We start from the raw sequence: 26,007 nt of genomic DNA on the forward strand, positions 1-26,007 counted from the left end.
TTTCTTGATGCAGTCATGCCAAATGACGACTTCTGTTCCAGTGCCTTTCTTAGTTAGCAATTGTAGCAATTGCCACATGACTTAAATCAACTCAACATGTACGGGGCATTGAGTAATTAAGTTACCGGAACTGGACAAGAATGTTCTCATGCAAATTATTTCTGTATCCTCCTCCCCTCCCCCCACCTTCAATAAGAGACTTGAAAATGTTTAAAATTCATGAACTATATCTTCAAATTGAAGTCATGTCTGTGTTCAGAGATATACAGGAGAACCCAGTCTTTAAAATTGTCTGTATTGACATATATTTGTGCATGGCAATTTTATTTACAATTGTAAATTTCTGATTTTTTTTTGTTTGAGGGAAAAATGATATTATGAACTCAATTCAAATGAAACCAGTAGCTCTTTAAAACGTAACATTTTACTATGATTTTTAAAATGAGTCTCAGTTCAGCATAGGAACATCAAACAGCACTGAAAAATGTGGAGAAAAAAATTGTGTTTATTTGTGATTCTACAGTCCAATGATAAATAACAATAATATTTGGTATATTTTTATCTGGTGTGGGTGTGTATTGCTTGTGTATGCACAAATTATACCACTGGAGCCATGACACATGTAATTGTTACATTTTCTGCTTTATAGTTGGGTCATTTATTTATTTATCCCCAGGTCTAGCTGGATTGCAGAGTTCAGTTTATGATGATGAAATAAAACCTAAACCACACACACACACAAAATTATTTATTTTTTAAAGATTTTATTTATTTATTTGACAGGGAGAGAGGGAACACAAGCAGGGGGAGTGGGAGAGGGAGAAGCTGACTCCCAGCAGAGCAGGGAGCCCGATGTGGGGCTTGATCCCAGGACCCTGGAGCCGAAGGCAGACGCTTGACGACCGAGTCACCCAGGCGCCCCTATAGTTGGGTCATTTGATTAATTCACATTTATATTCTCTCATTATTCTTATTCTGCTTTTGCTTTGCTTTAATATGCACATTATGAATTCATTCATTCATTCATTCATTCATTCATTCATTCATTCATTGTCTTGCTCTGTACTTAGTGAAAACTTTCAACTTGAAGACTGATGTTTTCCTTAATGTCTTCGTAATTCTCAACAATTATCTGTTCAGTGTTTATCACTTTTCTTTCCTTTACCTGAAACTCTTTTTAGATGTACATTGGAGCCACTTTAGTCTCACTCTCTCTGTCTCCTAACTTCTCTTTCATATTTTAAAAATCCACCACCACCTTTTTTGCTATAATCTTCGTGCATTCCTCAACATTGTCTTCTAGTTCGTTAAGTCTCTTTTTGGCTCTGTCCAATCTGATGTTTGTATTATCAGTATAACTAGTCATGATAATATTTTTGTTTCCAAGTTTTCTAATATGATTTTTATCGCATGTATTTTTACCTTTAAAGTAATTTCTTGTTCTTATTTTAGATATTATCTTTCCTTTATCTCTTTGAGGTTTATAAAAATATATTGAAGACCTTTTTGGATTTTCTATAGTTTTTGTTTCATCCAAAATGAATCCATCTTTCATTTGTTAATAGTTATAAGCTATCTTTCTTTTTTTTTTTTTTTAAAGATTTTATTTATTTATTTGACAGAGAGAGACACAGTGAGAGAGGGAACACAAGCAGGGGGAGTGAGAGAGGGAGAAGCAGGCCTCCCGCTGAGCAGGGAGCCCGAGGCGGGGCTTGATCCCAGGACCCTGGGATCCTGACCTGAGCCGAAGGCAGATGCTTAACGACTGAGCCACCCAGGCGCCCCTATAAGCTATCTTTCTATTCATTAGTTTCATTTTGGTATTGGAATGTTGATTTAAAACAAGTGTCAGAAAATTACAGCCTGTGTGTTAATTGAGCCCTCTTTTTGTAAGTCAAGTTCAGCTGGGACATAGCCATACACACACAATTATGTATGTATTGTCTATGATTGCTTCTGTGTTGCAAGCTGAGGCTTTGACAGAAACTGCCTATCAGTCTGTCAGTCCCTTGCTCTCTCCCTTCTCCTGACCACCCAAATCCTTCATTCTCTTGATTTTTTCAATTGCTTTGACAAGGCCTGTTTTGGCCCCCCAGGCCAGAACCAAAGCTTCTGTTGGCAGCCTGGGACTCCTGCCCTGTGCCTACATAAATGTACATACATGTACATATGAGGCTTATTACAGATTCAGTATCAAACTAGTGACTGACTTAGCTCAGGGCTGCCTGGAAAGCTGTGTCTGCCTAGGCTTGCTGCCCCAGTCACATAGCTACATGTGGACTGTAGCTGTTTTCATCCTCTTTTCATGACCTGGGGAGCTCAGTCAGAGCTCTGGGTTTCTAATAGTGAGACTGGTTCCATTTCCAGCTGTGTGAACTCTCCCTTCACCAGGCTCTACATAAGCCAAGCTCTTTACCTTCTTCTCTACATGCACGCTCCACTGACCTCTTGCTTCAGCACTGCTTATTAACTTGGGCTACTCTAAAATTTCTGGTCCAAGGAGATATTAACGTTTTTTAAAGCATACTGTGTTGTTTGCTTTTCTCTTTTTATGTTTTCATTTATTGCTATGTGTTTTCAGCAGAAGGAAGGCTCAGCCTATGAATTCATCATTCCATTTGACTGGACATCTGTATTCACTTGTATAACTTACATGTTTTTTCCCACTGAAAATTATAACGTGAGCATTTTTCCATGCCATTTAATACAATTCAAAAACCATTTCAGATGATTTCATAATAATCCTCCTTATGATTGTGCCATAATTTACTGAGTAATTTGATTCTTGTAAGAAAGAAATTAGACTTTTCCCAATTTTCTCTACTCTTAAGAAATATGTTGACCATCTTTATTCATAGTGCTTTTACTATATCTCTGATTATTTCCTTAACATAGATTCCTAGAATTATAATTACTGGATCAGAAGCCATGAACTTTTTTTTCAGATTCTTAATAATTTATTAGATTTAGATTGTAAGGAATCTTGGAGCTATTATAGTCTAATACCTTAATTATCATTCAACAAATGTTTATTAAATTAATAGAAAGTACAAATAAAAAATAGACCCCTCATAGTTCATAGTATGTATTAATAAGTAGTAAGTATTAATAAGTATTAATAAGAGGGCCAATGATTATATGAATAACCACTATGTGGTATAACAAACATTTAGTTATATAAAGAAGATACTATAGAAACATAGAATTAAATATATATATATAATTGGAGAATTATATTTAAATCAGACTTTGAAATATCAGTAAAATTTTCTCCAGGAGAAAGAAAAATAAAATTTCAACAGTGGGAAAGAGCATGAGCAAAGTCACCAGTCTTGCCACTTTTTTGGCTTTGATTATCTATTGACCCATGGGGCCAGGCATTTCTTAATTTATATCAGGTTTACGTCTGAGGGACAAAAAATATTCATACCTGAGTTGGCTTACTGCAACAGAATTCGTAAGTATGGTCAGAATTGTGCATATATATGGTTTGATAAAGCCCCCCAACCAGTAATTTTTATATGCCTTTCAAGGTAGCTTGCTGTGCCTACTCTGTGTCAGTGTTTTACATATATTAACATAATTTAATCCTTATGATGATAATATTATCATTAATCTTCTCTTTAGTGAATTGGTAACTACAAGTTAGAGATATTAAATACCCTGCAAAGGGGACTGGATTTGAACCTGGGGAACCCAATCCAGAGCTCATCCTCTTAACATCAACGCTAATGTTGCCCCTGTTAAGGTTTTTCCGAATGGAACCCTTCAGGGAAGATTTGACATTGACTGCCCTTAGCTCTTAGTACATGCCTGACATGATCTGGACTCAGTAAGTAAGTGAACCAATAAAGTAAAGAAATGGATGGTAAAATCTGATAAAACTAGAGTATAGGGTGCTCAGGGGTGTGCAATTGGAGGATGTCTAGGCACCCTTGAGAAGGGTCTTAAGGACTGACTGAGGAGTTTGGACTTGATTCTGTGATTGTTGCTTAGACATGGGAATGCTTTTAGGCAAGGATGCAACACACTTGGACATGCATCTTTGAAAGCCCGCCATGAAGATTTTGTGAATGATGGTTTACAGGGGAGACCAGAAGCAGGAGACCTAGCTAGCTAGTCATAGATGTTGAGGGCATAAGCTAAGTTCCTTGTGGTTGGAATGAAGAGGAGAAAAGGTTATGGGAGTTTTCCGAGATACACTGGAACAAGATTCTGTAATCGCACTGATATATACAAGGTAAAGAAAAAAGAGATACAAAATGACTTTAATTTCTATCTTATATACCTGGATGGATGCAAACCTATTACAGAAGGGAACACAGGAGGAGTGAATAGAGGTGGAAAGTAGTCTATGACTTAGTTTGGATTTGTTAAAGTCCTTCAGAACTTGAAGAGATTACATCAAGAATGAAGTAAAAAAATATGCAAGGAGCATGAAAAGCCCACAATCCTGTTGTGACCTGGCTAAGATCAGAGCTCCAAGTGAGTCAGCAGCAGATACCCAATTTCACACATTCATTTCAGCACGCTTTCCATCACCCACCCAGATTTTCCTATTACATCTAGAATTGTTATTCCTACTAAAAGTCAAGAGCACCCTTAGTATGAGAAATATGATTTTAAAATTACTAAGGTATATTTTAATTAGAAATAGGTGAGAACTGGAATCTTTCAAATTATAGTGTGCTTTAGCATAGCAGATGAAAGAGTGGAAGGGATACCAATAGAATCCCACAGTAGTTGTTGAGCAATCTGTTTCTCTTTTTATATGGCATTTCTATATGACCTTCTCTTCTGTTATATTATGTGTATCCGTCTCATGTAATGTAAATTTTTTTTACAAGTAATCTATCAAATTTTCATTATCCTAATATCCTCATCTGAAACAGTAGAGCTGTGTTTTTACTGTGTAATTTTCCTTGTTGGAATTTTATATGTATCAAGCATGTCTATAAAATACTGAGCCTGGTCTGCTTAAGTCGACAAAGTTTATCCAAATAAGTGTTCTCAAATGCAGCTGAACTCAGAACTTTTATTGAAGATACTTTGCTCAATTCCTAGAGACAAAAGATGAATAATTAATTGGTGGTTATATTTCAAGAATGTATCTGTAATCAAGAAGCCAAACACAGGTCATTACCCCATAGTATTGCAATGATGTTGACAAATAGATACAGAAAGCAGTGTGGAAGGTAAGCCGTCCACTTCCCTAATTTGTTAGGGAAGGCTTGAGTTAGGAATTGCTGTTAGAATGAGTCATGACTTAGGAATACTTTACAGGTGAAAAATTTATGGAAGGAAATTTGAAGAGGCAAATTGCCCAGTTCCATGGCATGAGATGAGTACGTTCTTGGAATTGTAAACAATCCTATGTGACTTAAATACAGGCTTAGTGCAGGGGAAGTAGAAAGTGATAAAACCGTAGAGATATGTAGCAACTAGATCACAAAAGCCAACATAGGCCCGCTGGGCAGAGACACTGGAAATGGATGAGGAGTATGTGTGTACCTGGAGTAGATGGGAAGGAGAATGAGGAGGGGCAGAGAAGAATTTCAGGGAGAGGAAAGTCTAAAAGCCCCTGTATTCTCAGAACACAGTGAGCATGACATGAGAGAGAAAGTTTTCCAATCATGTATAGTGTAACAAGTTTGTATGCTTTATAAATTTACATTTTATTCCAAATGCAATATCCAGCCCCTTAAAGATCCTACTTATGGAATTAGAGTGATATGATTTATGTTGTGAAAATATTGCTCTGGCAGGCACAGAACTGGGGAGACCAGTTACGAAGGGGCTCAAATAAAAGATGATGGTGGTTTTAACCAAAGATGGTACAGAGAAGATGGAGAGAAACTAACAGATCTTTCTAGTTGTTAGGGGCAGTGAGGGTGATGTAAAGTAGTGGTATCACTCCCTAATCTCCTTTCAGTCACACTCTGCAGTTTGCTATAATGTTTTGCTGTTTGAGATGTTTACATTTCTTGGCAAAAGCTTTGAAAGAAATGTATTCATTTTTGATATTTTTTCCAAAGTTAGTAAGCTTCACGTATCTTTCTTTTCTCATTTCCCCTTCCCTCCCCCATATTAATATGCAGATGCACTCAATTCAAATAAACAGTTTTCAAGATTTTTAGACTTTTCATGCTGTAAATCTCTTGAGCCTCCATTATTTTCAGTGGTAATTTTGCTAGTGGAAGGGAGAGTTAATGAGACGAAAATAAAGTCATCAGTCATTCAATTCTAAGATTTGATGCCATTTATTCATATTAGAAAAAACTAGTAAGGTTGTACTTCCTCATTTTCACTAATCACTTGCTTTTCTGAGCCAACTGCCTTGAGAAAACCACAGCTAATTAAAGGTGATTAGTTCTCTGACATTTTGAGTTAAGATACATTTAATTTTATAAATTATCCGTGATTGTGTTACAAAGTGTATTTTACAAAAATGTTTTTCTTTTTGTGCAACAGCCCACTTAGATTAATTCAATGAAGTAAGATGCCCTTTTTTTTTAAAGATTTTATTTGTTTATTTGAGAGAGAGAATGAGATAGAGAGAGAGAGAGCATGAGAGGGGGGAGGGTCAGAGAGAGAAGCAGACTCCCTGCTGAGCAGGGAGCCCGATGTGGGACTCGATCCCGGGACTCCAGGATCATGACCTGAGCCAAAGGCAGTCGCTTAACCAACTGAGCCACCCAGGCGCCCAAGATGCCCTTTTGCACAGGGACCCAGTATAGGCCAATTATCACACGAAAGCGTAGTCTTCCATATGTAGTATGTGCTCACTGTGGGAGTAAAATCATTTACAATAGTCTCCATGTGAATGTTTCATTCTCTGTGACTGAGGTTCTGCAGTTGTTTTTTTGTTTTGTTTTGTTTTGTTTTGTTTTTACTTAAAATTAGCAAACTCCTCCTCCTTCTTCTGTACTCAGCTAAAATGATTTCTCTTCCAGAAGCTGTCTGGATGAACTTGTCCTATAGGAGAACATTGGTAAAGGTACACTAATAGCTACATAAATGGAAATTTGCAGAGATGCATGACAGCATGTTAAATGTGAGAGTGTAAGTGTCAAGAACTTCTTAAATTACACCTAGAATCTCATCTCAGGATACAGAGTAGTATCCTTTTCAAATATACAGAAAGTCAGAGAATGTGAAATATTGGCAAAGATGTGGATTAATGAGAACTCCTTTACACTGATTATGGCAACATAAATTGACGTGCTTTATTTGGAAAACTTGAAGGTAGTGGTTGTCTCTGGGGCCAAGGGCAGAATGTAGGGAGCCATGGGACTCTTGCGAAGTATTGATTAAGTTCTGTTTCTTTTTTTTTTTTTTTAATTTTTTATTTAAATTCCATTTAGTTAACATAGAGTGTATTATTAGTTTTGGGGGTAGCATTTAGTGATTAATCAGTTGCAAGTTCTGTTTCTTAAGTTGGAAATTGAGTAAATGTTAAGTACATGCTATGTATGCTCCTCTATAGTATAACATGCTTCATAATTTTATGTAAGAGGAAATAAAAATAGGCAGCCACCCAGGAATATGTTTGAATTAGAGTTGAAATTCAATCATCTTGGGCCCCACTAATTTAAAATGTGTGATTACTCAGCCTTTTTTATTCTTTATGAAGAAATTATATAGCTTAGCAAATTCAAAGGTAAACACAATTAAAGAACATATGAAATTTAATTAAAAGAACTAGCTATGTTTTAAATGACTTTAAATATATGTTTGCAGATGAATTGTACTAATATATAACATTTTGGGGGGAAATATTAATCTGAAAAACTGGCATATCTTCTGGTGAACAATTCAGACAGACATTATGTATAAGCAATTAATAAAAACAAAATTAAGTACTAGTCCCAGAAAGCTGTGAGTACACAGAGAAAGATAATCCATTCATTTTGGTTTACTGCTTCTATTAGTTCTGAGTGAAGTCAGAAAAGCGGAAACCACATTTACTATTTAATAGAATTAATTTAATATGGAGAATTAGGTTAGCACATGTTAGAGGACAGAAAAAGAAAAAAAGGAATGCTCAGGTAAATATTGGAAGCAGCTATCATTCCTTGGGGAACCAAGTGAAGAAGTTGAGGTTATCAAAGAACGTAGAGATTCCAGGAGAGCGCTCTGAGGGGCTGGGCCCTAGATCTCTGATCTCTAAGAGGGTATGGCCTGGACAAAGAGTACCTGAGTAGTTTGGATGGGGGACCCTGCAGAACTGTGACTGAGCACTCAGAGGAGGAGTCCCACAGAGCTGGATTGAAGAGGACAGGGAGAAGGACCCCTCAGAACTGAAATCGGGAGCTCAGTGGTTCTGACAGAGCTGGGACTAAGGAGTTTGGAGAGAAGGAGCTCCACATAGCTGGGACTGGTGAGACTCCACATAGCTAGGATTGGGGACCTTAGAGGAGGGGTTCTGCCTGGCTGCACTGGTACTTTCAAGGGGTGCAATGATGCTGGATTGGGCCTATGAAAACAAGCCAGGACCTGGAACCACCTGCTGATGTGGGGAGAGGAAAAGAGTCTGGGGATGGTGCTCAAGGGAGCAGCAAATCCCCATCCACTGCTCTTGGGGAAATCTGTCAGGAAGCCTGCTGGCAAAGGAGAAAGTAGTTTGCTGAACCCCCAGTGTCCCAGACCTCAGTATAGACATGTAGTTTGGGAGCTAAGAGACAGTATCTTAATAACTAGACATACTGTTTACTTATTTTATTATTTAATTTTAATTTATCTATTTAAATTATTCTAAGGTGGTCCTACAAGTTTCTCTCATGGCTCTCAAAGCTAAAGATAAGTAGAAGAGATTTAGAGTTCTTGGAGATCCTTAAGAGACATACTGTTCTCTTCTCCAGCTAACATTTCTTTAGGCTATCTTCCCACTTTATTTAGTTCTTTCTTTGCTGCTTTGTAGACACTCTCACAGGTGATTATATCCATTTCCAAAACTCAGAGAAGAAAAAATCAGAACAGAGAATGGATAGATGATTCTGACCAATGTCTAGTACAATAGAAAGGTGGTGTGCCTGTTTGAGTAGCACTATGGTTAATAACACCCCACGTCTTGTTTGGTTCTGATAGTAGTTGACTTGTCAACTCGGTTATCCCCATGACCTGTGGTTCATTCTTCAAAGACCTCTACCCCATTTCTGTGCTACGTGTGCTCTTCTGTGTCACAAAGTGTACAACTTTGTATGTGTGTCTTTTGAAACTCATGGCTTCTGGTAAACCCTATGATCAGGAACATCTAAAATTCTGGTGCTGGGTTCGAAGACTTAAAACTTCACACAAGTTTCTAATTAATTTTCTAATTAATAAAAGTAAAAACAGAGGGAGTTAACATATATCGAGGCACTACCAGAGGTGCTGTGTTCCTCATGTGCATTAACCCTTGCGCTAAACTGCTGGATGTGACCATTGCCATCTCCATGTTGCAGATGAAGTAACTAAGGTCAGCAAGACTCGGGAACCTGTCCGAGGTCTCTCAGGTAATGGGTAGTGAAAGAACAGTTGAAATAAGGCAATCAGAGAAAGACAATTATCATATGATCTCACTGATATGTGGAATTTGAGAAACAAAACAGAGGATCATAGGGGAAAGGAGGGAAAAATGAAACAAGACGAAACCAGAGAGGGAGACAAACCATAAGAGACTCTTAATCTCAGGAGACAAACGGAGGGTTGCTGGAGTGGTGGGGGATGGGAGGGGTGGGATAACTGGGTGATGGGCATTAAGGAAGGCATGTGATGTAATGAGCACTGGGTGTTATATAAGACTGATGAATCACAGGCCTGCACCTCTGAAACCAATAATGCATTATATGTTAATTAATTGAATTTAAATAAAAAATGTTAACAAACAAACAAACAAAAAGAATAGTTCAAATCTAGTTCTCCCTCTTCCAAAGCTTGGGCTCATGTTCTAATGTGTTGCTTCTCTATTTTATTAAAATACTTTACATTTCTTCATCTACATTAATAGACTATTAAAGGATACCTGGAGATACTAGTTATCAATCCATAAGATTGGCAAGAGGCCTAAGTGTAATTTTCCATAAAATTTCCTTCTTAACCAACAGGGAATGTTAGAGATGATTACAACTGTAATTGTAATTGAATTTGAATTCTTTGAATAGTTTAAAATTCTTAAGTCAGAGTTACTACTCTCTCTCTTGTTTTGTTTTTGCTTTTGGGGTATGTTTAGTAGACTTTACTACTTCCCCAAACTTAAAACCTGTAAATCCCCTAATAAATCTTTTAACTTCATTCCATTTCTTTGTAACACTTACTGTTCCTTTGAATGAGAGACTAGCTGGTACGTTGTTAAGCATTTTAATAACTCACTCTACATTTCAAATATTTAATAATTTTCTCAGCATTTCTTCTGTTCTCTCCTCCTGCATATATGTTTCTTTTTTATGGTTCTTCATGTACCTCGTCCTCCTTTTGTTCTGTGAATTTAGGAAATTCAAACTGACAAGACATTTGAGCCCCAACAGTTTTCTTTGCTTTAAATATCTTTTGCTAATTTTATGTTTGTAAGCCCAAACTAGAAAATATTTCCATTTGGAGGTGGTCTGTCTTGAATTTTGATTTCTTTTTTTTTTTTTTAAGATTTTATTTATTTATTTGAGAGAGAGAGAATGAGAGACAGAGACCACGAGAGGGAAGAGGGCAGAGGGAGAAGCAGACCCCCTGCTGAGCAGGGAGCCCGATGCGGGACTCGATCCCGGGACTTCAGGATCATGACCTGAGCCGAAGGCAGTCGCTTAACCAACTGAGCCACCCAGGCGCCCATGAATTTTGATTTCTTAAGCACTGGACAAAATGTTGCTTTAGATCTTGAAAGCAGACGCACCAGTTATACGCAAACAATTATGGAACACTACATCAAAAACTAGTGATGTAATGTATCGTGATTAACATAATAAAAAAAAAGAATTTTACTCCTTGGGGACATTATGCTTTATCTTTAATTATTTTTGAAATTGTAAACTACTTTAATACCACAGTGGAGTCCACTAGCAAGACACCATTCCAGGAGTAAATAACAGTCTCAGTTTGGCATCTGTTTCAGTTGATGGATGTGACTCACTGCAGCCTGACTGCATGGGACATTTACTAAACTCCTTTATGTCATTGAACACCTGCCATGTCCGTTACACTCCGGTTCCTGCATCAGTGCACATCAGAATTGGAAAATGTTGGCAACCACAGTGACAGTGCCACTCCAGAGACTCTCAAGGGGACTGAGATTTCTAGGCCAGTCATAGATGCCCACGATTATACCTCAAGTCATCATCTAATAATGGGTGAGGTGGGGCAGCCAATATGAAACCAGGCATCTGGCTAGTATTACCAAGATTGTGTATAAGTTGCTGTGAGCGTCACTTACACCTTCAATAAACATTATCTCCTAGTCCTATGATTTTACTGTATCCTTAGCAAATGTCAGAGGCTTTGCTTTGATTAAGTTCATATATCAGTATATTAGGGTAGATTATATAATACTTTCAGTTTTATGTAAATCACTTTTATACTCAAGACATTGTAACATTTGTAGTCTTTAATGTTAAAGAATTCATTTGTGGGACGCCTGGGTGGCTCAGTTGATTGGGCATCTGCCCAGGTCATGATCTCAGGGTCCTGAGATCGAACTCCAGGGCAGGCTCCATGCTCAGCCGGGAGCCTGCTTCTCCCTCTCCCTCTGCCCCTCCTCCCAGCTTGCACATGTGTATGTGTGTGTGTGTATGTGTGTGCGTGTGTATGTGTGTGCGTGCTCGCTCTCTCTCTCAAATAAAATCTTTTAAAAAAAAAAAGCAAAGAAAATTTAGAAAAAAAAAGTATTCATTTGCACAAATCCTAAATATTTGAGCAACTTGCTAATTCTTGAAAATATTATGGTTAAAGATGTATTCATTTGAAGAATTCTAGAACCATATGTCAAATATTATAAGCGGGTTAGTTTGTGGTAAGGGTGCTTTTATTATTTTATTGTAAGATGCTGCATCTGTCATCTTCAATATGGTTTAAAACTATGAAGTAATAACCTTTTACAACCATCTTAGGAAAGTTGAATATTTTTACTTATTTGGAAGAGTAGAGCTTGTAAGTCATCTTTAAAAATCTGCCTGGTAACCATTACCAGTGTGTTTGCTCTCCCCGTGCAGAGTCAGTCAAACCATCAGCTAAAGGGACACTGTACCTGACGCTGTAGAGACTTCACACTCTTAAACTGAAGCCATATGCAAAAGAAATCCAAGCTTTACACTCTCTGTGAGGCATACTGGACTGTTCTTAACATTCCAAAGAAGAAATCATATGGAAACCCCCTAGGATCAGGTCTTTGGTTAGGAGGCTTAAAAGTCCAAGTTAGACAAACTGGGACATGTTGTTATTCTTTATTGTTGTTTGTTTATAACTTTTTATTTGATATAAATCAAACTTACAGAATAGTTGCAAAGCTAGTACATGGGATTCCTGTATATTCTTTCCTTAGACTATCAGTTGTTTATTTTTTGTCCCATTTGCTCTGTCACTCCCTCCCTCCTGTCCCCCATATGTATGTATGCATGCTTGTATATACATATGTGGGTGTGCATCATTTTGTTTTTCTGAACCAGATACCAGCAAGTGAGAGATACCATGCTCCTTTATACCTAATACTTTAGTGTATATATGCTAAGTACTTGGGCATCCTTTTATGTATACACAGTATAAGCATCAAAGCAGGAAATTTAACATTGAAAAATACTATTATGATAATAGCCCACAGTCCATATTCAGAAGTGTTCTTTATAGCTATTTTGCCAATCCCTAGATCACACATTGCATTTAATTTTCATGTCTCCTTGGGCTTATTTAATATAGTGTAGTTCCTCAGTCTTTGTCTTTCTTGACCCTACCATATTTAAAGACTGCTTATTTTGTAGACGTGATTTATCTGCAGAAGTGATATGTGTCCCTTCTGCAGGCCCGTGATGTCAGTTTGTCTCATTACAGCTAATGCTAATGCGTCATTTTGATCACTTTGCTTAGGTGGTATCTGCCAGTTCCTCCACTATGAAGTTATATGGGTTTTTTGTTTGTTTGTTTGTTTTTGGCTTTTATTTTGTTTGGTTTTTTTAATAAACAGTAAGTAATTTGTGAGGTGACTCTTTGAGAGTATGTAAATATCTTATTTTTCAGCAGACTTTTACCCAGGAATTCTTGTATCTATTAGGGTATCTGGCCCCATTAGTCCGTTTTTATTTATGAGTTGAAGCTTGCCATTCTTTTGTATACACTTCTCTTAAACAGATTTTGGTATAACTTTAATTTCATTTTAAGTTAATTTGGTCTTTAACATTTTATGAGAGATTAATCACTTTGAACTGTGGAGAGGTTAAAGGAAAACTTGGTATTCCTGTTCCAATAGAGTCTCAATGTTATCTTCAGAATTCCTGCAAATTTCTGCAATTTGCCTCATTTTTCTCTGAAATATTCTGAGCCAGTAGTAATGTTCAGTCTCAGAAATCAAAAATTGTCCCTATGAAATATGATATGATTTGGAAAAGTAGACCAGCTAGAAATAGTCAAGTTTATTTTTTTAGTAGAAAATAGTCTTCAGTAATGTCATGATGTCATCATTTATCATATTAATGTTTCCCAAAAGAAGTTTGATTTTAAACGATTAGGTTTGATTTATGCATGGATTTATTTATGGAGGTTTATCATTGAATGTCAAAATTCCCTAAGACCTTTCCTGTGGCCGGTTCGCTGGTGGTTCAGAAATTTAGAAGAGACAGTGATCTGGTAATAAACAGATCATTCTTTACTACATCGATGCCTTCTTTTCACTTTTTTTTCATACCGTAAGTGATGCATCATCTATTTTAATGGAAGAAGTGTATGAATATCTTGTGTATTTAACCTCTAAAGGAAAAACTGTGGCAAAATGTATTGTTTTAAAAGGGAGCATGTTGCCTTCTAAAGTTAAAATAAGAGCAAATCTCCACCTCTAGGAAGTGTTGTGATTCATAAGATTGATGTCTTTTTGCATTGTTGACCATGTTAAAAAAATAAATATTCAGACAATGGGAGAATATATCTTTAAAACATCAAACCTCACCCAAATAAAAAAGCACTCTAATCATTTTGGCAAAATCACAACAGAAATATTACATCATTTGTTTTAGTCCTAAGAGACTGAACTGGGTCTGTCTGTGTTTTATGTGGGATGTTGTTATGACATTCTTTTTTAAATTATTTGTGCACATGTGTGCATTAGCGTTGGGTAGATGGCTGCGAAAAGATATATCACTTTTCCATAGTCTTGAGAGTTGTTTCATCGGTGTTTGCAGTCTTGGGTACATGTGTTCTTGCTCCTTACCCAAAGAGAGACTCTGAATGTCTGAGTGGAGACCAGTTGTTTTAGAATTCTAGACCAATCTTGTTTTGTTTTGTTTTGTTTTTCAGCCTATGGGGAGTCAAGTAGAGGGACTGATATTTTAAAGTTGAAATGAAAGTATTGAAAGGCTATCCTAATTACATCCTTTGAGTCTGTAACAAATATCTATTTAAAGGTGTCTTTTCTGTTGAGTTAGAGATTGACTCTTCAAAATCCTTTTGAAGAACACGCTTCAGGTGCCCAGTACTACACAACTGGAATTGGTATTTGAAATGAAACTTGCTACCCTTAGATTAGACTCCCTCTGTGTTGTACCAGTGGACAAGACCTAAAGTCAGTATGCGAAGCTAGAGGCAGAAAATTCAGTTCTGTATGAAGAGACTGTCTCCAGATGAGAACTGAAACAGTGGAAGAGCTAACCTCAAAAGTGGAGAGCTCCTCGTCATTAGAAATGTTCACATGCAGGCCTGGAGACTCAGAATAACTGTACGGTATATAATTTTTATGACTTCATCTCTTGCAAATGTTGTAACATTTCCGTATCATTCAGTCAGTACATTCAAGGTTGAGTCAACATCAGTGTCCCCTCCCAAGGCCTACAGAGTACAAAAGTGTGGAGTTTTGTTATATAAAATGATGCTGTTTTACATAGATACCACATATGTCAAATAAGTAATTTAGAATTGTTTTAATTTGACTTTGAATCCCCTTACTAATAGAGTGAATCCATTAAATGGTCTAAATGACCACTCTGGTTATTGCTTATGATAATAAGAAAACATTAAGTTTTCGTGTTTCCTAAGGCCAAATCTGAAAAGAAAGTGTATTGCTGACAATGTACACTCACAGTTTGTCATGTGTTTTTGCTTAGACCCACCAGCAACCAACTTGGAGAACTTGCTCGTGCAGGCGGAGACTTACGGAGACAGTGACTAACTGACAAAGTTATGGTCCCTCCAATTTCTGAACACATAGATAAATTGAAGAGCATAACAAGTGGTGTCAAAGGGACCATGGGGGGTCATTGATTCTAGCCAATGTCATCCATAGTATCAACACAGAGTGTGTCGTCAGTGGCTTTTAGGTGTGTCTCAGTCAAGGGTGAGATCGGTCAGTGATTAGTAACTGCCGGTAAATATAATATATATAAAACTCACTCTAGGTTGTCCCTATAGAAACGTCATACTCACAGTCTGAAGCATGGCCTTTAGTGCTTGAGATTTAGAGATAACTGTTTCGATTTCCTTGTTGTGTCATTATGGTGTATGGTGGTGGTAAGAGTGTCACAGTAATTAGAGCAAACATATTACTCTTACAACACATGAGGCAGTCTTCCTTGTATTTTACCTACACAAAATCCTCTGATCTTTACAGTGAAGTAGGCGCTATTATAATCCCTCATGTTACAGGTGAAGAACCTGAGGCACAGAAAGGCTAACTACCTTTCTGAAAGTCACAGCTATTATGTCTTATCTTTTTGTAACCTGTAGACTGTATTTGTCCATGGAAGTGCATCATGTTTTGAAAACAATGACTTGTGTATGTGAACTGACAAAAAAAATTGATAATTCCTCTTACAGGAATGATTATTTAAGGAGCAAAACTACATGTATTGTGCTTTCATTCATTTCAATTTGAAACAATGTTCACTTTCAAAATCCCTCAGTTGAAGAGTGCACCTGCAAAACACCTGTTAAAGAGTATACTTTAAAAATCATTCAGTTCTGTTGAGCTTTGTTTTGAGATATAAACAGATGAGCTCAGAGCGACCTTAATTTATTCCACTGGCTACCATGTCCAAACTAAGGTACTGTGGGATTTGTGTGTGTGTGGTATCTCTGTCCTCTTTTATTGTATTTACATGATAAGGGACTACTTTGACATTAATCTGCAGACATTTGATTGTTAGGGATCAGATTTTTCCGAAATCCATCTTTAGGATAGATACACAAATTTTATACTTCTCCTACGGTACAGCTGAATCTATGGATCCACTGTTGGCAAGACTAGGGTATTTTGAATATTATTCAGAAGTTATAAAGGATTTGTATTTATTTATTCATCACTCTTCCCAGGGCTCACAGCGTACCTTTGCTGTGCAGGTTTTCTTGGACATTTGTGCTAACAAGCTTAGATGTTAACATTCCTGGTCTATTTCTGGGTTCTTTGATTCGTTACTTCCCATCCTTTCCTTACTGTTACACTGTGTCTTTTGTCTCTAGCCCCACTGAAACTATTGTCACTATTTGCCAAATTGAACTGACATTTATTTCAACCTTTATCATATTTGCTGTCTCTATTGCATTTGACTCGTTGTCTGCAACTCACTAGCCTGTTAGCTTCTTTAGCCGCACTCACTGCTGATTCTTCTTCTGATGCCTGATCATTCTTCTACATCTTCTCTCTTCACGGCCTCCTCTGTCCCTGCTTCTTCATAAAAGTTGGTATACCTCAGGTATGCCGCCTTGCCCCATCTTCTCACTTATACCTTTATCAAGTGACCCTATTCAGTGTTTCCGTCGTCACTCTATCTGCAGACCCATACACTCAAGCACTTGGTGGAAACTACTCATGGATGTTCCACTGGCATCTTAAAATGCAGTAAGTTTGAAACCAAATTCATTTTCTTTTCCTCTGAAAGCTACTCTTCCTCCTGCATCCTCTCTCCACAGAGCACCCAAGCTGCAAACCCAGATGGCATCCTTCATCCCTCCGCCCCCCACCTTACCTCACACCTCAGTGCCCATTAGAATCACTGTGTGGACTTCTTCTGTGATCTTATCCTTGGAGATTACTTTTCTCCAAGCTGATGGGAGCATTGGCAGGGAGATTCTGAAAAGGCCCTCCAGTTGGTTTTAAAGTTTGCCTCTTCAAACTTTAAACTTTTGGTTTCCTTACAGACTAGTCAGTCACCAAGCTTTGCTATTTTTCCCTAAAATATGTCTTGAACCTGTGCTTTCTTCTATGTCTGCATATGATTTTGCTTTTGTCAATGCATGTACTCATGAGATGTGGTGAAGCCAGATATCATCTTTTTGCTGTTTCTATTTTTATTTTGTGGTTTGGATTTTTGTTTGTTTGTTTTGGTTTTGCTTTTTTTGCTTTCAAACAGTGATAAGGAGGGGTTGGATTTTACCGAAGCAGTATGACTGTCCTCAGGCACCAGCACCATGAGCATTGAAAGGTACAGCATAGGGTGACAATTTTTTTGAGGTTGCGTATTTAGCAGGTGAGGTTTAAGTCTAAAACCACAGTTGAGACTGTGGTACACACCATTCAGCTTAGATCCTGACTGGCATTGATATTAGCTCACCCGAAGGGCCAGTTCTGCTGTTTTGTTCTGGGAGTTGTTCCTGAAAACCAAATGCAGAGCCCAATTTCTCTGCTTTTACAACTATTTTATAAGCATCTTATTGGCTGCATTGATCTGCTTTAGGTAGCTAGAATGACTTCTGTTTCCAGAAATTGAATTCAATGTAATGTACAAACCAGGCTTACATGTGAAAGAATTTGCTGTTAGAAGAAAAAATTTCTGATTAATCAACTTGTTTCTTTTCCTTTGTGTCTGTTATGCAGCTTCATGCAAACTTGCTGAAGCAGGTTTATAAATGCCATTGACCTTCTGGAAGCTCACAGAAAAGCAGTGACTCTAAACTGATTAACATTGATTGAACTTGGAGACTTGTAGACATTACAGCTGGAATATTCTAGTTCCCTAAAAAAATAACCAGACTGCTCATGATCATGGTTCATTTTAGAGAGTGGTGTACAATGTTCTTGCTTTAGACTGACAGTGATAAGATGGTGTTTGCTCTGCCCCCAAACCTGTCAGTCTGTGGATGGCATTGATGTTTTGGAACCCATTTTCTAGTGAAAATATCTAAGAGATTTTTCTTCTTCCAGTCCTCTGGCTGGATTTTTCTTTTTATTTGGAGGCCTAATTCATGCTTTCTAGCATTAGCTCTTTAACCTAATACAAAATCATTTGGGATTAGGAAGATCTTTAAATCAGACAGAAAGCTGACCTGATTGGAATTACTCAGTTATACCAACATTCTTTAACAAATTTTTTTTTTAATTTGGATTTCACTGTAATGCAGATTTTCCAGCAACTCTGTCATTGTTACGTTTTTAATAATGTTTCTAAATGAACTTCAGGGTTATAAGATTATAGCACTTGGTGTTTTTTTTTTTTTTTTTTAAGTTTACATAGTCACATACCAATTTTGAAAATGATAAGTAATAGCCAGGATGATATGTTATATACCATGATGCACTACAGTTAAGAGAAGAATGAAGTCCAGTTTTACAAAGAAATTTCCTTATTCCTGGGGCCCCCGGGTGGCTCAGTTGTTTAAGCAGCCAGTTCTTGCTTTTGACTCAGGTCATGATCTCGGGGTCGTGGAATTGAGCCCCATGTTGGGGCTCAGCGTGGAGTCTGCTTGAGATTATCTCTCTCCCTCTGCCCCCCAACACTCTCTTTCTCTCGCTCTCTTTCAAATAAATAAATAAATCTTAAAAAAATAAATTTCCTTATTCCTTATCACATTGAACATATTCATATTTATTATTGAATTATAAGAATTATATCTCTATATAAGTATATATAAACTCTATAACTTGACATTTTATTTTTATAGTTATCCAACAGTCTCTTCCTTCTTAATATGGTGAATAAGTAAAACAACAGTCACCTACAAATACAGGTTGTGTATCACAACGAAGAGCTTTGGAAATTTGGATTGGGTTTTTGTACATTTTGCGTAAGACTTACGTGATGTTACAAATGAGCCACAACTGGAGGCTTAGTACCCAGATTAAGGAAAGTAATAATTATTGACATAGTTGAAAGTGCTTTTCTCACACAGGATTTTAGTGTTTCCTCAGTATTGAAGACACAAGGCATGCAGAGGTGAATAGGATAATCCTTGACTTCAGGGGATACAAAATCAATCAGAGACAAAGATGCATGAACAAACAAATGCAGTGAAATAATATCATTAATAGCTATGGTTTTTTTGAGAGTTTTTCAGGGGCTCAATGGTTAACACTCAAGGGCAACATTTTCGCCATCCCAATTTCTGGTTGAGGCTCAGATAATTCAAAGAGCCAGCCCAAGATCACATAGCTACTAGTAGAACTAGGCCTGAATCCAGATCTCTTATCCAAAGATTTGCTTTTATCTTGTATCATGTTGTACAGAGCTGTTGTACAGAGCAGGGGAAATACAAAGTTCAGGGGGAGATTGACCCTCTTGGCTTGGGGTGATAGTTAAAACTTGGGATGGATAAGTAGAAATTCAACAATTGGTTCTGAAGGGTAAGAGTATATTGGATGGGTGAATAATATATGTAAGGTGTGGAGAAATTTGAATAGATATGACATTTTGAAAATTAAGAAAAAGTTAATTGTGTCAGGATGGTCTAATTCATTTATGTATTCCATTCCACAGATAATTCTTGGATGCCTATTGCCTAATAGGGAATGTTAATGAGTAAATGGAGAATGGTAAGAGATCAGGGTTTTCATCTGTACTCAGAGTGGAATTTCTCTGTAACTCACTAAAGACATGAACTATCTATGGTGGACTTTTTTTTTTTTTTTTACTGATATTTTAAATTACACAAGTAATTATGGGAACATATCTTCAGTATTTTATTATTTATTTATTTATTTATTTTTTGAGGGGGTATAGAGGGAGAGAATGTGGGGCTCAATCTCACAACACTGAGATCATGACCTGAGTCGAAATCAAGAGTTGGACATTTATCTGTCAGAGCTACCCAGGTGCCCCATATCTGGAGTATTTTAAAGCAAACTCCAGATATATCTTCCACAGGAGATAAACCGTAGAGAGAGATTTCTGCACAATATGTAGCTGAAAATTCCAGTAATTAGAACAACTCAGTAAGGAAGAAGTGGCCTTGTAGGGAAATGAATAGACATCACTGGAAACACTGAGATACATTACAAGCATTTTTTGTGGCCTTCTGGAAGGAAGACTGAAAATGAGATGAGGTTGTCAGGAAATGACCCTAGAGAGCTTCTAGATCTAAAATTCTACTTAGTTCTTACTGTGTACAGGAAAATCTATAAGTGAAGGTGAAAAGAGAGGAAATAGAAAAAATAGTTTTTGTTTACATTTATATTAAAAATATTTAGTTCATATGAATGGGCCAAAGACATTTATAAAATTAAGTGAAAATTAAAATACAACTTTCCTTCAGTTTTTTAATATTTTAAGTATTTTATTTATTTCTTATCTGTTATAGATTCTGTTGTTTCAAAGTTACTGAGTACATATGAAGACCTAGAGAAATTTTGGCACATTTTAGAAGACTTTGCTATGGACTGTCTTTGATCTAACTCTGCTTTCCAGCTAGTGAAATTCTCCTTAGGTCACCAGATCCGTCGGATTAACTTCTGCAAGTGCCTAGTGTTATGGTCTTTTTATAGCTCCCTAGACCTCTAGACATAGTGTAGTGTCATGAAGACAAAGACAGTTATTACTTTCATTTTCTAGTAAAAAGTGGCAGATGAAACAGTTGTGACTAATAGTCAAAATATTAATCTTCCTTGCCTCAGGCTTTTAGGTTTTGAAACTCAGACCAAGTGGAAAACTAGATCCTTTTTTTTTTTTTTTTTTTTTAAATGTTGGCCTCAGCTATTAGACACTAGACTGGTAATATTTTACTTTTCTTGTTGGAATTGGAAAATAATTAAAGACTGTATAGTTTCATAGAAGGCAAGCCTTCTGAGGACAGGGTTTTTGTCACAGCAGCTTTGCCCTGTCAGTCTGTCTGTGTCATGCAGGAGTAGGCTGGTTGGCAATTACAAACTGCTGAAGACCATTCGGAACAGCTCTTCATGTTGCCAGAAATAACTCACTGCATGATGGGGAGGGCGGATACATTTCTATCTCATTCCTTTTAAATCATTCAACCTGTTACTTTTAAAAAATACCTGAAAATATGACACTAAGTATGTCTTTCTTATGCATGTAGAGACATTAAAGAACATGGAATTTCTGCTACATGGGGCTGTCATAAGTGAACATTCCAGAGGAAGCTGAATGAATGCCTATGTCTTCTCCTCAGACTCATCCCTTCACCACGTTTTTGACAAATAGCTCACTATTTTCTGAAGAGTACCAGTGATGAAGTGTTCATCTCCTGGCATGGCTGGTTACGTCACTGTGGGATTGCCCTAAACATTACCCATCCCCTTTAACCCCCTTTACTTAGAACCAAAATCTCTCTCTCCATCTCTAATTTCTGGTTGTTTAGCTTCCTCCTTCCTTGGAATCAACAAAGAAGTTTACACCCTTTTGACCCTGAGACCAGACTTTAAGAGCAGCTATGATATTTCTTCTTAGACTTCTCCAAGCTAAGGCTCATTTGGTGAATAATGAACTAGAATTTAAACCCTGTCTCCCCATCTGCTAGATTCCAATCGAGTACGTTCTTGCTGCAACAGGAGCTATTTATCCAGCCACTACCCCATCCAACAACAATTTGTTGCTTGTATCAGGCACTAGGAATACAAATGAGAATTGGATTTCCTCTCTTTAAGTAGCTCAGTCTTGTGGAACAGAATAGACACAATTACAAATAATATTAAAACAGTATGGTAGCTGATACTGAGTCCCACCTTCTCAACTTATGAACTGTCCAAATTTTTGAGAGTGGGAGAGCACATGCAAATTCTGTAGAGCAGCCCTTGGCACATAAAAAGTACTCAATAAATAATAGCTTTAATTCTGTATGCACAAGATGCTGTGGGGTCAGAGAGGAGAGACACCCAGTCCTAGCTGGAGACAGGACAGGAAATGGAGGAAAGCAGGGGGTATAGGAAACCTAGGAAATACTTTTTTAGGGGCAGCTACATCAAGGTTAAGTCATGAAGTAATATTGGGAATGGGTAAGATGAAGGAGATAAAGGGGGTAAAGAAGAGAAACATTCTAAGCAGAGGAACCAAAATGAGCAAGGGTAGGGAGATGAGAATTTGCACTGAATCTGCAAAAAATATCAGGAGTAGAGGTGGATAAATAGAAACCTGGGCAAGGCCTAGATTGTGTAAAGTGTTCTACTTCATTATAGGATTTTACTTTTTAAAAGATCTTAGTTATTTGAGAGAGCACACGTGTGTGCAAGCACGAGTTGGGAGGAGGGGTAGAGGGAGAAGCAGACTCCCCACTGAGCGGGGAGCCCTATGTGGGGGCTTTATCCCAGGATCATGACCTGAGCCAAAAGCAGACACTTAACTGACTGAGCCACCCAGGCGCCCCATATATTGTAGGGTTTTAAATCATTCCTTTACTTGGGATGTGGTTGTGAGGGTAGAGGTCATTGAACAGTTTTAGGGAATTGGTCAGATTTCTTCTGGATGACTTTTATTTTAATTTTTTTGTTTATTGCTGAAGTATAGGTGACACACAGTGTTATGTTAGTTTCAGGTGTACGATATAGTGATTCAACAATTCTATACATTACTCAGTGTTCATCATGGTAACTGTAGTTACTGTCACCACACGATGTTATATTATTGACTATATTCCCTATGCTGTACCCTATATCCCCAAGTCTTATTTATTTTGTAACTGGAAGATTGTACCTTTTAACGCCCTTCACCTATTTCACCTGTCGCCCCACCCACCTTTCCCCTGGTCACCATCAGTTTGTTCTCTGAGTTTAACAGTCTTTTTGTTTCTGTTCATTTGTTCATTTGGATTTTTAATTCCACGTATAAGTAAAATCATATGGTATTTGTCTTTCTCTGTATTATTTCACTTGGCATAATACCATCTAGGTCCAACATGTTGTCACAAATGGCAAGATTTCATTCCTTTTATGGCCGAGTAATAGTCCACTGTGTGTATACACACACACACACACACACCCCCACACACAACTCCTTTATCCATTCTTCTTAAGTTATGAGAAGGAGCATGGACCTGTGTAAGACTGGTGGTGGGGTTAGGTTAAGAGGCTTTTATGGTAGCCCCGAGAAGAACAATGAAGGCATTTGTACCAGCATAAAGCAGGAATGGAGAGGATAGGCAGATTTCAGAAGCATTTAGGAGGTAAACAAACAGGATGTTGGGATAAGGAGAGGAAGTCAATTTGGTATCAGATCATGGTACCACCAACAGGAGAATAAATAAGGGAGGTAGCATGTCTAGAGAAGGCTGTGATGAGTTCTATTTGAAAATATTGATCTGTATGGAAGTTTAAGATACGGGTCTGAAGATACAAGGCACTGGACGAGGGATGTGGTTTGGCCAGTCATGAGCTTGCAAGAGCCTGCTCTGGAAGAGTGAGGGTGCTGGGGAACGTGGGTAGAGAGAACCCCGCACATGTCTAACTGGTCTTAAATCTTACTAGGCCTAATTGTCCTTTACATTTTTTTTTTGTAAAGATTTTATTTATTTATTTGAGAGAGAGAATGAGAGAGAGAGAGCATGAGAGGGGGGAGGGTCAGAGGGAGAAGCAGACTCCCGACTGAGTGGGGAGCCCGATGTGGGACTCGATCCTGGGACTCTAGGATCATGACCTGAGCCGAAGGCAGTCGCTTAACCGACTGAGCCACCCAGGTGCCCCTTGTCCTTTACATTTGATGGAAAGAATAGGTGCTAACAGTGCAGCCCTCCTGTTATTCTCCTGCTTAGACAAGCTAATAACCTGGAGGGAAAAGAAAACCATGTTTTAATAAGAGAAAGAAAATATTTTATTTTATTTTTTTTTTAAAGATTTTATTTATTCATTTGACAGAGAGAGAGAGATAGCGAGAGAGGGAACACAAGCAGGGGGAATGGGAGAGGGAGAAGCAGGCTTCCCCGCAGAGCAGAGAGCCCGATGCGGGGCTCGATCCCAGGACCCTGGGACCATGACCTGAGCCGAAGGCAGAGGCTTAACGATGGAGCCACCCAGGCGCCCCATGAAAATATTTCAAAGAGTGCAATTTCAAAGTCTCCTTGAGGAATTAATTGCAACCTTGCCTTAAGAATTGTAATGAGAAGTGTTTTCCTGATTCATTTATCTGTCCTAAGTTTTGTCTTTCAAATATGTGCTTTTTAATTTTGAATTTTTTTGCCAGTATCACCATAATGGCAGGAATTTCTTCAGAAATTTTCTTAGAAGTACTTCTCAATTAATTCTTGTGGGCTCTGTAGCCTGCTAAGGCATTGATGATGGCATGGACATAGAAAGAAAATAAGCTGTTGAGTCAGATCAGGATTTCATTTATGGGTCTGCTACTTATTACCTGTGGACCCTCTGAGCCTTGATTTCCTCACCTATAGAATGGGGTAATGTCCGCTTTTACTAACTTATTCTAAAGATTAAGTTAAGAGGTTAAAATTATCTGCCATGTAATAGATGCTCTGTAATTATTGATTTCTATACAAACATTAGCACCACAGTCCCTTGTCATTTTTCATAAATGTGGACTTCAATTAGGGACAAACTTGCATTAGAAGTCAGTTGATAGGGGAGCCTGGATGGCTCAGTCGTTAAGCTTCTGCCCTCGGCTCAGGTCATGATCCCAGGGTCCTGGGATCGAGCCCTGCATTGGGCTCCCTGCTCCGCAGGAAGCCTGCTGCTCCCTCTCCCACTCCCCCTGCTTGTGTTCCCTCTCTCGCTGTGTCTCTCTCTGTCAAATAAATAAATAAAATCTTAAAAAAAAAGGGGGGGGGGCGCCTGGGTGGCTCAGTTGGTTAAGCAACTGCCTTCAGCTCAGGTCATGATCCTGGAGTCCCGGGATCGAGTCCCACATCGGGCTCCCTGCTCAGCGGGGAGTCTGCTTCTCCCTCTGATCCTCCCCCTCTCATGCTCTCTGTCTCCCATTCTCTCTAAGATAAATAAATAAAAAAAAAAATCTTTAAAAAAAAAAAAAGAAGTCAGTTGATAATAACAAGGATGATGATGATAGGAAATACTGACATATTGTTTTACTGTCTGCCAGGCACTATTAGAACACTTTGTATCTATTAACTGATTTGATCCTCATGACAGCCCTGAGAGGTAGACACCAGGGTTGTGCCCATTCTACAGATGAGACTGAGGCTCAGCGTTTACAGGACCTTCCTAAATTTGCAGTTTGGCGGTGACCAAACTTGGATTGTAGATTCTTAAGAACTTTTTACAGTCCCCCACAAAGTGAAGCTTTGATCATAGGCCTCGTATGTCAGTATTTGGATGTCTCCAAAATATGTATAGAATGTATATGAATTAGCATGGCTAATGGATTTTTAACATTAGCTAATATTTTTTTTTAATTGTTTTAATGCTCCATTAACACGGTGACACTCTAAACAGGGTCTTTCTCTGATTTCAGCCTGTGAAGTTGAGGCGGGGAAAGTATACCAGGTATCCTCAAAAGAGCACATCCAGCCTTTCAAAGAAAACATGGAACAATTTATTATTCAAGGTAAATTCTAAAGAGACTTGTTGCATTTCCCATCTTTTGCAGCAGAAAGGTAGGTAGAAGACATTTTTTAAAATATGCATTGGTTTAAAGGGGATTATTTTGGTATTACAGAAAAATCAATAATGTTTAATCATGAGTCACACAGCTGTGAGAGACTAGCAATTTGGTAAATATTCTATTGATA

General features: G+C 37.8%; 1 protein-coding gene across 1 annotated transcript in view; it reads left to right on the forward strand.

The window, feature by feature from the left end:
* Positions 1–26,007, forward strand: part of FMN2 (formin 2) — a 375,766-nt gene that overhangs the window by 244,591 nt on the left and 105,168 nt on the right. Inside the window, exon 12 of the mRNA XM_064594391.1 lies at positions 25,731–25,823. Coding sequence (XP_064450461.1) covers positions 25,731–25,823 — 93 coding nt within the window. The remainder of the gene's footprint in view (positions 1–25,730; positions 25,824–26,007) is intronic.

The sequence above is a fragment of the Mirounga angustirostris genome, unplaced genomic scaffold (assembly GCF_029215605.1).
Source record: "Mirounga angustirostris isolate CCGP_5_RB_7025 unplaced genomic scaffold, mMirAng1.0.hap1 SCAF_6, whole genome shotgun sequence".
Taxonomy (NCBI): Eukaryota; Metazoa; Chordata; class Mammalia; order Carnivora; family Phocidae; genus Mirounga; species Mirounga angustirostris.